The sequence below is a fragment of the Lytechinus variegatus genome, chromosome 5, assembly GCF_018143015.1.
Source record: "Lytechinus variegatus isolate NC3 chromosome 5, Lvar_3.0, whole genome shotgun sequence".
Taxonomy (NCBI): domain Eukaryota; kingdom Metazoa; phylum Echinodermata; class Echinoidea; order Temnopleuroida; family Toxopneustidae; genus Lytechinus; species Lytechinus variegatus.
The window spans coordinates 26,798,612-26,812,663 of NC_054744.1; the positions used below are offsets into that span (position 1 = coordinate 26,798,612).

Here is a 14,052-nt window from a genome sequence, read left to right on the forward strand (position 1 = left end):
ATTTTTAAATCACGTTTTGAAAGGGCTGGTACATTGATATTGATCTCAATTGGCGTTTGATGTTTTATCCATCGAAAGGATAGGCTTCCCTGTTTTGCAATGTGACCCAAATCAATCGGGTGTGAAGAGTTTATAAGATCACAATGTCACAAATAGTAAAATAGTAATTGACTGGCTGTAGATGTTATGATAGTGATGAATAATTTCTATTCAAATGACCGGGAGTGTGGTCAAAAGTTTGATCTGCCGATCAAGTCAATTTGGGTCTCAGGACTGGTCAGTCTGAACTCGAATCCTGCATGGCGATACTGACTTTTACTGTACAATTGAATTTCCTCAGTCTGTTAATAACAAATCTAGACATCATTTTATAATGGATATGGGTGCTCCCGCATCAGTTCAATCATGTTTTTTTATTGAGCAGAGTTGAGAACACGTTTCTAATATTTTCCCTATTTAACATCTCCAAACGCTTTTCTTGACACTGCTTTCTGTCTAATTGCATTGACTTGTCAATAGGGAATGTGTGCTCCGTGACCTCCGGCATGTTCAAGAACACAGTTAATTTTTGAAAATACTATCAAAATGATAAAGAACAGCTGGGAGGTCTTTGTCGAAAATGGGTTAGCTGGAACAGCAGTTTCCTCCTAGATTTTCGGAGTTGACGAAAAATTGCAGATTTGTCGTTTGTCCATCAATTTTCGACAAAGACCTCTTGGTTGTTCTTTGCCATGAAGGATGTTTGTCAATGTTCACTGTTCTTGAATCCTCCGTATGTAGTGGAGCAAAAGTCACGTGTGGTAGGTCCAGACAGAGAGATGAGTTTTCGATGTAATATGATGCATCGAACATAAAATGAATGAAAAGGCGTCAGCTTTGTTTGCTGTACATGTAGTTGTGATGATTGTAATAAAATTTACTTCGATACGAATAATGAGATATTTAGTATGTTTTCTCTGTCCCGTATATGTTTTAATAATTCGCCTTTTCATTTGAAGAGAAAAGCAAATCTTGATCTCTAAAACTTACCTGTTGATCCACCGGAAAATTTCCGATTCTCCTAAATTTTAATGGAAAACTACCCCCCCCCCAAAAAAAAAAAAATTATATATATATATCTTCCAACATGTCTGACTCCCCATAGCGTAATTACGAAACAATTGAAAAATAATAATAAATACGTGTATTTTACGTGCAAATCATTTACAGAAATGTATTTTTTTTTTTGGGGGGGGATGAGGAAAAATAAAAAACTGAAATTGAAGTTAATTCTATTGAACTTGTTATTGATTGAATACAAATGAGAGCAGATGGGTTTTTTTTTTAAAGAGAAAATGTGTCTTATCAAACTTTCCCTCAATTTTTTTTGGTTTATAAAATGACAAAATAATCTGAATTTTTTTTCTGTGACGTTTTTCATATCACAGATCTCGATATTTCCTACTGTCAACATAATTTTTCATCATCTGCATCATCATCGTTGTCTTCTTCATTACACCATAAAATATATCAGAAATGAAATATATAGCGTATCATTTCTGCCCAGGTTACAGTATCAATTCATGGATTTGGTCAAGGAAGTAAATGTCGGTCGATAATTACAAACTTGTCCAGAAAGATATTCTTGTCATTGATTCCATGTGTACTTTCATAATAAACGTTAATTTGATGATAATACACACGAAAAAGTAACTCAATCTATCCCTGCCACAGACCATTCTATTGTGGTCATCCCTTATACAGAATTCATTTTAAAAAATAGGGCTTATTTTCATTTTTGGCGTGAATAAAGGCATTCGGAGGGGTGGCGAGTTATTTTGGAATTTCAGCGCTAAAGATATTATTGTTGGCCTAAACAAACTCCTTGATTTCTAAAGTATTGAAAGATGATACGTGAACATAGATCCGGGAGAAGGAGTGTTGTATTCAAAGTTCATTTGATACTTGCCGAGTTCATAATTTTATAGAACAGGACGAGGCCTATTTTGTAACACAATTAATGAATGTAGAGTTGTTGTGGCTCAGTCGATAATTCTTCGGACTTTGAACGACACGGTCCGGGGTTCAAATCCCACCGCAGCACTAAAGCGTCCTTTGGCAAAGCGTTAATCTACATTTTACAACTCTCGACCCAGGTGTAGTAAATGGGTACCCGGTAGGAAGGAATTCCTTGAATGCTCGATGTGCCCGATCAGGGCAGCCGTGCTAAAGCCGGGTAAAAGGGGAAGTTCACCCTGACAAAAAGTTCATTGTAAAAATAGCAGAAAAAATAATAAAAAATATTGCCGAAGGTTTGAGAAAAAATCATCAAATAATTAAAAAGTTATTAGAATTTCTATTATTTGATTTGTGACGTCATATGCGAGCAACATTCCTACATAGCAAATGGTGAAAAATTAATGAAATGTCATTTTCTCAGAAAATTGAAAATGGTTTTCACTGTACCTTTTGTATATAAATAGACAAATCATTTCACATCCGATCATGAATAGAAAACAAAATTAAGTCATCAGGAACCATCAAAAATTTGAAATTCATGCATTTTATATTACATAACACACGGGGCAGCTGCTCGTTTATGACGTCACAAATCCAAAACTTTGAACTCTAATAACTTTCTTACTCTTTAACGGATTTCCCTCAAACCTTCACCAATATTTTTTACTATTTTTTCTGCTATTTTTACAACAAAGTTTTCTTCAGGGTGAACTTCCCCTTTAATAGTATGCAGCGCTTAGAAACATTTGTATTAAGCGCTATATAAATGTTTCCTTTTATTATTATTATTATTAATATATCTATAGCGCCTATTCTACGTACGATTATCTAATTGAATTTACCGAAAAAGGAAGACACGTGGAGGGGGGGGGGGTGAAGTAGGAAGTGGCTACCGTGTGCGTTATAGGTACACTTTGACTATAATTAGTTTATGGTGTCACATGCTGCTGCTGATGATTATTACCACGAATTTTTCTTTAATTTTTACTATTATTATTGTAATTATTATTATTATTACTATTATTATAAGGATGATGATGATGATGATAACTTTTTTTTTATCCATGCGGGTAGCCACTTGCATAATATAATAATGTTATTATTACTCTTCACAATCTAAATGCTGGACGCCTAGCAAGAAGGCAGAAGGTCCCATAGTTATATAAGTCGTTGGTATCATGACCCGGCCGAGGATCGAACCCACGCCCTCCCGTTCATGAGGCGGGCGCTCTACCACTGAGCTACCACGCCCGGTTATGATGATGATGATGATAATGATGATGATGATGACGACGACGACGATCATGATGATGATGATGATGATGATAAGATGATGACGACGACGATGATGATGAAAATTATTATCATTAATATAATATCACTATCTTTATCATCTCTATATCATTCATAATAACTTACCGTTCACACATGGTGGAACTCTTGAATCGTATCCATCAGTCAGCTCATCAAACAGTAACGAGATTAGTCTCTCTTCGGAAACTTCAGCTGTGGAATCGGTGGATCTGTTCAAAAAATCGTACAGGAAGATCTCTAGTATTCCAGCAAATGTCTTCTTCTGAAAAAGTTTCACAAACTATTTCGAATGCATTGCATACGTTGTCAGAATTAAATCATTAGTTTTAGGTCTTTTTCTCAGCAGCAGTTTCAAAGATTGCCCAAAGGGAGGGGGGTGCAAGGGAGCAGGGTGCCCATTTTTTCTTCTGTGATATGTTACAATAATGTCCTTCCTATTACTTTGGGTTTTTCTATAATATTCACATTTCGGACGATTTCCCCAGGGGATGGGTGGGGTCATCTGATATGTCTTCACGTATATAAAAGGAAGAAAGCTATGGGTGCATGATTATGTTGGAGAAGAAGTCCCACGTACGAGTTTCGAGAATGAATAACGTTATGTGGGGGGGGGGTGTAGACAACATTATTTACATTGAAAGAAAAGGGTTTGTTTGAACTTTGGAAGAAACATAGTTTGAATACCGAGTCCGTGGAAAGGCCTCGGAGTGGTTCAGGAATTACCTAATAAACCGTCCGTTAACAGTTTGTTAACATAAATGAACGAAATTTTTCTCTATTACAGGTTAATCGGGATGTTCCGCAAGGCAGTCTACTGGGCCCACTTTTATTTTCGATCTATATAAATGACATCCACAACTCTTCGACAATGTTATCTTATATTCTTTTTGCAGATGATTCAAATGTACTGTATTCTCATTCTTATCCCGATATTTTAGTCAATATATTGAACATTGAACTGGAGAAGCTACAGTGGATAAGGTCTAATAACTTGTCAATCAGTGTCCGAAAAACGAAATGTATACTTTTCAGCAGTTCTTTAGATAAATTACCATAAGATATTTCATTGGACAATACTGACATTAAAGTGGTTGCTTCAAAAAAGTTTTGGGTCTGATAGTAGACAACAATTTATCTTGATTCTACATGCCGTACAATTTCACGTAATATTGGTGTTATTAAGAGGGTCAAGTTTTTTTCTTCAAACTTCCTCCCTAAATGTGCTTTATTCAACATCAATATTACCCTATGTAAACTACGGGATTATTGTCTTGGGAAATACACATATATCACTTATACAGAAAAAGGCATTGCGTGTTATTTTTAATATGTCTTAATATATCAATATAACTTGGATCAATTTATGTATCAATTAAACAATAATAATGCTACCATCAATCTTTGATTATTCATTTAATAAAAACAAAGCAATCCACAAATACCTTACACGTCAATCCGATGAATTTAATTTACCTCTACCCCGGACAATTCTTGCCAAATCAATCTTTACTTTCGAAGGCCCTCGACTTTGGGGCACTCTTAATAATACTATCAAAGAACCCCAAGCCTAAAGTCTTTTAAATTTAAGTTAAAAAAAAGTTTTTCCAAGATACTCGTTATAGTTTATTTAACTCTTCATCACTCATATACATTATATTTTTTTCAAATTGTTTTATTCAGCATAACGAACTGTGACTTTTCCTTTCGCTCCGTAATATTCGCTGAATGTGAATGTCGGGACAAGAATCTGGAGACTATTGATCTCGCCTTTTTTTTAATTTTCTATTTTCTTCTTTCTTTTTTTTAACTATATATTCAACTGGATTCATGCACAAATTTCTACCATGTTGTATTTGTGTTTTTTTTATATTGTTCATATACGAATGTGAAATAGGAGGCTGCATTCTACAAGCTTCGCTTTTTAGCAGCTTCCTCCGTTTCCGACCTGATACATGGTTATCTTGATTATCACACATATAAAGTTTCCTTGTTTTATTTATTATAATTATATCAAGATGAATTGTAACAAAACTAATTGTAAATGATTGTTGGAAATGGAAAATAAATGAAATTAAAGGAAATGAGATCCCAAAGCCGAATGGACATTTAATTTCGTAATTACAAAATAACACAGTTACTTCTGATGATGAAAGGATAGTTGGATGGAAACAACATGAATATCAGAATGGATCTGGTATATCTAGGTCTAAATCATTCTCAATGAGGCGTTGCAAGAAACCTATGTTCAATTCCAAACCAAACATAAGTCCCAAAATTAAGCACGAATCCTATGATTACCTTCAATTGCAACAAAACCTTATTGTCCCCGATCTCCCTTACCAGGGGTTTCAAGCATATCCATTAGCATGATTATTCTACGACTTACTCCGTTATCTGGTAGTGTAAAATACCGATGATTAGAATGGTAAAACCACGTAAGAGTACATAGGCCATGGTGTCTCAGGTCAGTGTGTAGGAGCAGTGATAGCCTCGGGCTGTGGAAAGGGGGGGGGGGGTGTTGGGTAACAAGAGAGAAATGAGTAAATAGTTAGTATGTTATATGGTATTGACCATTTTTTGCAGTAGTCACTCATTTATTGTAATGTCAAAATAAATTTACAATACATAAACACAATCGTAGTATGACATTAAAGTACTGTGACAAATAATTATTTATAGCAGTGTAATAGCAAAATTTAGACATGAATGCAATTTAAGGATAAAACAAAGTTGTGAAAAAACAAACGCAGTGGTAAACTATATAAGCAAAATAGATGCTTGAGTAATAGCAGCCAAAAAGGAAAGGGGCTACATGGAAACCAATTATATTCCATAGGCCTGGAAGAAAATCTTACGTCACAAATCATCAGAAAAGGAGAAAGAAAAAAAATGAAGAAATGAAGTGTACGTGTATGTGAACATGCAGGTGTGATATTTAAGAATACTTCGATAAAAGATTTTTGTAATGAAGCTTTAAAAGAAAAGATAGATGCAGTACGTGGGTTTAATATCATTGGGCAAATCATTTCAGATGTCTTGGGCCGTGATGTTTGATCGTTTTGTGCGCCGCTGATATTGTTTTCGGGTTTGTGAGGTGGATGTTTGATGAGTGGCGTGTAGGATGTGAATAGCTGTTGCTGTCGTAAACAAAAATATCTTGAAAGGGTGTAGGTATAGCTTTAGTTGAGAACTTGTACATTAAAATGACAGTTTGGAAAGTATGAATGTCATGAATACAATGCCATTGATACAATACGTGTGTCATAATGACTTCTAAAAATAATTGAAAAATAATGATTAAAAGAACATCATGACCATGATTACTGTGGGCAGGGGCAGTCCACATATTTTTTTAAGGGATTAAAGAACTTGGAAACAGAGGACTGGATTGTAAATTATTTTCCCTTTTTTAAATTAATATCACAAATCAATCACCCATGGATAATTTTCCGTCTATAAAAAAAACTTCCTGCCACCCCTCCCCTTGAATAATGACAGCAAAAACTATATTTTATGCCTCTTTCAGCAAGCAAATACGCTTTCAAATATAAAGAAAGAATATTCATTTGCTATTCCCGTTGGTTTTAGTAAAATGACCATCTTATTGACCATCATATTTTTGTTTCAATCGAGTATATTTTTAAAATACATCGAAATTTCTGAAGAAAACTCGAAGAAGATTTTTGTTTTAAATAGATAACAAGACCTCGTGAATTAAACTATATACAATGTACATCAATGTGTACAGTGTTATTGGTTTTGAAATCCGGTTAAAACAATATATACCTAGTACTACATGACACATCCGGGAGCGAAGACATTCTCAGTAACATTGTCATTATTGTCTGCTTACTATATCAATTGCGTCACTATGGCAACGACAACATTAATTTCCTTCAAGGATGAAGGACCCTAGTGCTTCAGCGTGTTCAGTGTTCATGGAATAGAAAGTGTTCAGGTGAGTGGATGGAGAATCGATGGAGCATCATTCTACTGACCTCGGAAAATGAATCTAAACGTGATTCCTGACTTGTAAGGATACCATGAAAAAGATGAAATTGACGTACTATTAGAAAAAGCAACAAACAACACACTTTCATTTTGCTTCGTTTCGTTTTGATTTCCACTAGATGTAAACCAAATAGGATCATCTTGCATTTCTAGGTATATAAGTAACTGAAAATACCCTAATTTCAAGCTCAAACTCAAATCAAATAAATAGAGTGGGCGCGTCGTGGTCTAGTGGTTTTGACTCTCGCCTAGAGGGTCGTGGGTTCGAATCCTAGCCATGGCGTGTTTTCCTTCAGCAAGAAATTTATCCACACTGTGCTGCAATCGACCCAGGTGAGGTAAATGGGTAACGGCAGGAAGTAATTCATCAAAAAGCTGTGCGCACCAGAATCGGTAGACTATAGCCGGGGTAATATAGGAGCGCCTTAAGCACCTAGCAAGGTGGATACGTGCACTATACAAATCCTATATTACTATTATGATTATTATCATTGTTATTATTATTATTACTATTATTATTATCATTGCTATTATCATTATTATTATTACTATTATCATTATTACTATTAATATCATTATTATTATTGTTATTATTATTATCATTATTGTTGTTGTTATTATTATACGTGATTATACCAACACCAAGAAAAACTACTACGGCCCGTATTCTGAAGTCGGGTGTAACTTAAACTTAGGTTTAAAGTTGTGGTTTAAGTATGGAAAGCCAATCGTTACATTATCACTAACAGAAGAGATATCATACTTCAGCGCATTCGGCACTCAAATAATTCATAATTGTGTAGTAAGTATAAATAGATGATTGTCTTCACCATCGATGAATCAGGAAAAAGCACAGTAAGTAAACACAAGAAACATACAACTTAACAAAAAAAAATTGATACTTTTGGCTTCCCATACTTAAACCACAACTTTAAACCTGAGTTTAAGTTAAACCCGACTTCAGAATACGGGCCTTTGAGTCAAATTGTGTCCCTCACCAGCCCCCCCCCCCCAAAAAAAAAGAAACGTGCGCTTTTCGAGAGTGATAATACTGCCTTCTATTAGACCCCCTATTAGACCTCACTGAGTATTGTGATAATGCCATCTACGTCAAAGTATTCAGTAACCAGCCAGGTCCAACCTTATATACGATGAGCGGAGCGATTTATTTCTTTTGATCAAAATTGGTACTGAGTAGCTTTAATAAAAAATATATATTCATTGTCAGTTGATGGGTATAAATATGTTTTCACTCTATGACGATAATGGTGGCGATGAAATTATGATGATGGTGGTGGTGATGATAAATAACTTCAACTTTTTTCTTTTTCATTGTCTTCTTCTCCATCTTCCTTTTCTTCTTCTTTTTCTCCTCCTTCTCCTTCTCCCTTTTCTTTTTTCTTCTTCTTTTCCATCTTCTCCTTCTTCTTCCCCTTCTCCTTCTCCTCCTTCTTTTTTTTTCTTCTTCTTCCTTTTCTCTTCTTCTTTTTCTAGTTCTTATTCTTGTTCTTCTTCCTCTTCTGTGTTATGGGTGTGTTTTACATTACTCTATTATCCTAAATAATATGTATGGCTTGATACGCAACCGGGATACGCAGTGGTATCTTTTTTTATTGCATTCGGTCTGTGATGTACGTATACTATTCTGTAAATAATTCCACTGTTTTGAGACTGATCACTTTTAATATTGTATATCCATGTGCAATGCAGCCTTTGTAACTGCGATGCATGATTTAATAAATACCATAAAATAGCAAAAGAAATAAAAAAAGATGGGAGGAAAAGAAGTCAGAGATATCCAAAAGAAGAAGACGATGGGAGTAATTATATCAACCAATATATCCCAACCATGGCGTAATTTCCTTCAGCAAGAAATTGATCCACAATGTGCTGCACTCAACCCGGGTGAGGTAAATGGGTACCTGGCAGGAATTTATTCCTTGAAACGCAGCGCGCGTAACAGCTGCACTGCTAAAGCCAGGGTAATTATGCTGCATATACTGTAGAGCGCTTATAGAGACTTCTGACAAAGTAAGTGTTAAGTGCTATATAAGCAAGCATAATTATTAATTACACAATACCAAGCATGGTGACTATAACAACACAACATGCGCTTCTTATAATATACATTAGGTTAAGCAAATAGCTCGTCTAACACACACACACACACACACGCAAGATGATTAATCACTATGCTCGTCTTCAACATTAAGAATTTTGAAAAGGGTATATGTCAATATCGACCGCTGCACTTTCTTGGCCAAATTGATACCTTTTGTTTCTAGAAGCAAGGAGTTATCAGCACTGATGACTCCTTGGTAGAATCAATTACACGCGATCTCCTCCTACGTACAGTGACAGTCTTTAAATTGATGTGGTTTAATACAACCAATTTAACACCAAAAACATATTCTAATTAGTTCATATCGAGTGCTGCGGCAATGTTGTCATCAAGTTCTCTTACTCTCTGGTCAGACCTTCATGGGGCGGATCCAGCTTTTTTTTACACTGCCCCTCAAAAAAGAATTCATAATTACAAATACTACAAAGTGAAGGTCAATTTGGTCCCGAAAACTTTGAAAAGCACAAAATGTAGGTCATTACCTTTTTATTATTATTTTGCATCCCAAAGAGGAGGGTTTACCCCCCCCCCTAGATCAGCCACTGTTCTCCACTTCATTATTCTTTCATTTTTTCCCGTGTTCTCATCTTCCAGTCTACCTGTTCAGTGTCTGTCCCTACAACCCCTCCCACCATGCTAAAGCAAAATTAGATCTAATCTGCTTTCATAGAGGGAAAATCCGCTCTGACATTCCTCATGGCAGCATTAAAATGAGACAAGAGATATTTCCGAAATAATCTAAAGCAAACTCCACCCAAACAAGGAATATTTTAAATTAGGGCCTATGGAAACATCATACCAGAAAGTCACTGGAAATTTCAAAAAAAAAAATTGACGAAAATTAAGAAGTTTCAAATTGTGTTTGATTTTACAAAACAGAATGGAACTGAGACTGCAAATTGAAAATATATCAAATGAACTCAATAAAATGTGGCTGCAAGAAACCGCCCCCCCCCCCCCCGCACGCAAGATCTCAGCCATGACACCACCAGTACTACCCCATCGTAGATAGGCAACCTTAGATGTGTAGTTGTTATTAATTCATTTTGTTCCTATGGTTACTTCTCGTGACTATACGCCTTTTCAAATCGTGTTCTACCCGGTATGACTGCACGATATACATTGATATGCATGTTATTATTATAACAAAGCCACAGAAAAACATTTCATGATATCTGTATTTGGGTAAAACTGGAAAATAGGTAGAAATATACCGAAATTGACAAACAACCGTTCTAGGGGTACTCCGGGCTGAACATATTTTTATTTGAATAAATAAAATGAAATTCACAGAACAATAATCTGAAAATTCATTAAAATCTGATTAAAAAAGAAAGCGAAATTATTGAATTTGAGCAATATATTGTGTAAACAGTTTTATGCACGTCGTCATGAATATTCATTTGGTGGGCTGATAATGTCACATCCCTACTTTCCTTTTCTCGTGTTATTACATGAAATCATAATTGTTTCAAATCGTGTTTAAATATGTCTCCCTTGTAATAAAATACGTTGCAGCAATGACTATCTAAAGCGCTAAAACAGTTGTCATTCCATTTTCTTTTTTTTTTTTGGGGGGGGGGGTCTTGAAGGAAAAAATGTGAGTGAACCTAATTTCATATAACAAAATACAAAAGTACAAGTGGGGATATGACATCATCAGCCTATCTATAGAATATTCATGAAGACATGTCTGTAAGTGACCGGAATAACGGAAATATTTAAAATGCCATGACTTTGCTATTCCTTGTCCGATTTTGATAACATGTTTATTGTTCTGTTCGTCTGATTTTTCATTATCTGTAATTCAAATCATATTTTTTCAGTCTGGGGTACCCCTTTAATTCGTAGCGTCAGTTGCAACATTGCATTATTGAAAATATCACTTTTTGTTCTCAACGCACTGGAAAATTTATACAGATATTTTTGGCTATCCAGTGCTACTTTTCTGACCAATTCTCCAATCATCCATCCATCAATCCATCCATCCATCCATCCATCTATCTATCTATCTATCTATCTATCTATTATTATTATCTATCTATCTTTATTTCTTTTTATGATTTTAGAAACAAAACAAACATCAGATTATTTCATTTTGCTTTGATCCACATCAAGTTTCCTTCCACCTGTCATTTGCATGGAGCACTCCTTGCAAACATTTCCCTGAAGCATGACAAGGCAATGCCATTGACATGTTTTCAATATCATCACCAATCATTCTGATGTGAGATGCTTTTAACAGTATAATTGGGTGGAAATCACCCATCGCCCATCAGCATAGGAAATGATACATGTAATACACTCACATTCACATAATATTCTGACATAGATCCACATATGAAGAGATCTTGTCCTTACCCTTCTTCTCTTCTACTGTACACTCTATCTCTCTCTCTTTCCATCACATGAAGACAGGCTTTACCCCCCCCCCTGTTTCATTTCATCACTTTCACTCTCCATCTATCCATCTATCTATCCATCTATCTATTTATTTATTTATCCATCTATCTATCTATCTATCTGTCTGTCCATTTATTCATCTATCTATCCCCAATTAATATTCAAATTCACCGTCGAATCTTCTGCAGACTTGACCATTATTCCTCTATCTTAGTTCATAATCCCAGAATGATTTCCTTTTCATTTCATCATACTCATACAAAACTAGTCGGGTGCATTCATCACAAGTTGATCAGAGAACGTTCCTTGATTTTGATTGATTGAGAAGCAAAGTTCCTATGGTTACTGTCGAATAAAACATCCGACAAATTGTTCGTGAAACCCTCCCCATAATCATCGTGATCATCAACATCATTTCAAATGATATCGTCAATTAGACAAATTACAAGCCACTGTATATATTAAAACTATCAACCTTGTATAGCTCATTAAAGTAATTGATATTTACGCAGTGTCCATTGTAAACAAGTCCCACAATAATAAAAAAAAAAGTTGAATTCAGCTTTATACAAGATTGGATGTAACATTTGGAAAAGGTTTTCACTCCTCCAACCTTTCAAATGTTGATTTAACATTAATTTTTTAGAGTGTATAGGCTACTTTGATAAATTAGAAACGCTGGTGTATCTTGGTTCCTAACTTAAATTTTTCATTTTGTATATCACAGAAAGCAAGCTTGCTCGGGACTTGGTCATATTTTACGAAAGGTTTTCAAAATATTGAAGAAGTGAACAGTGGAAGAGGACTTATTTTATGATTAAATATTTCTGGAAGAATTTGGATAGCCCAAACACGCCACTGGAAGAATTCGCTTTGTGATACGAACAAGACATCAAGTATTGAAATATACGACAATAATGATTACTATATGCATCTAAAGTTCATAAAGATTATTTTCACACTCTTATATAAAATATATCCAAGACATCATTACAGCAGGAAATCACAAAACATCAGAACACAAAGCATAGTAAAAAAATATACAAAATACTTCGATTCAAAAGAACCTCTATTACAAAAGACAATGCAGAAAGAATGGGAGGGGGGGTATCAAGAGCTATCAAGACTGCTCCCAGAGCCATTTGGTTAAAATAATAGACATGAAAGAACATCAAAACAATCACAAATGTGTACATAAACATGAAACCTCACCACTTCTGAAAGTATATCGTTATTTATATCATTATACATAGAATATGCTTATCATAGCGTCATTAGCAGTGATGAAATACCCGATGACTTTTCATGTAGTGGGAGAAAAGAGAGAGAAAAGTGAGAAAAAAAAATATGAAGAAAAGTTTAAACAAAAATAATAATAATAAAAAGAAGAATATGCAACCCTAGATCTACATTACTCTATTCAATCGAGTAGAAAAAAATATAACATGTCTTGTTCATCGTCTTGAGCGCCCCCCCCCACCCATCAAACCAGCCTGACACCGCCTCTAGCTGGTTTTATTCGGTACTGAGGAAATCAACATACCTTCAGATCAAGAAAGACTTCATCTTAGCTGAATGATGTGAAATTTCATCCGATTCTTACATCTTTCACAAGAGGTTTCAGAAATTAGAATCATTCCATTCTCTTGCTGCGTGCAGCTCCTGTATGAGTGCATGCCCTATTGGGCCAACATAGCCATAAATCGAGAGATTTTTACTTGATCGCAAGTTTTCTCTTACGTGTCATGATTATTCACCTTAAGCATGTTAAGTTCCCCCTTAATATAGTACTGGTACATGATCATGAAATTGATACGTAAAGCCAGAGAATCTTATATAATATCCTTTCTTTAACTGGTATAGTCAATGTAATATGATAGCTCTTTGTGTACGATCAATATACGCTTTTGAAGACCATTGTTGTTGCCTTCTGAATAATAATCCAAATATTCATAAATCCAATCCTGATTGTATTTCATTGCCAAAACGTTTTAAAAATTTCGTTGTGATTAAAGGAAAACAAAACTAAATTCTGAATAAATTAATTGTACTGTGATAGCCTTGAATCAACTCGAATTTTGCCATTGTTTTAGTCTCCATTTAAATCCAATTACTATTTGAATGTTTAATTGTCTAATATTCATCTCTTTTAATATTGAATTTACATAGTTTTCTATTCTGTTTTATTATGTTTAATGATTTTT

General features: G+C 34.8%; 1 protein-coding gene across 1 annotated transcript in view; it reads right to left on the reverse strand.

The window, feature by feature from the left end:
* The window catches only part of LOC121415840 (glycine receptor subunit alpha-4-like), a 42,722-nt gene extending 29,181 nt beyond the window's left edge, over positions 1-13,541 (reverse strand). Inside the window, exons 1-3 of the mRNA XM_041609201.1 lie at positions 13,392-13,541; positions 5,699-5,807; positions 3,418-3,521 (exon numbers count right to left, since the gene is read on the reverse strand). Coding sequence (XP_041465135.1) covers positions 3,418-3,521; positions 5,699-5,766 — 172 coding nt within the window. The 5' untranslated portion in view covers positions 5,767-5,807; positions 13,392-13,541. The remainder of the gene's footprint in view (positions 1-3,417; positions 3,522-5,698; positions 5,808-13,391) is intronic.
* Positions 13,542-14,052: the final 511 nt, after the last annotated feature.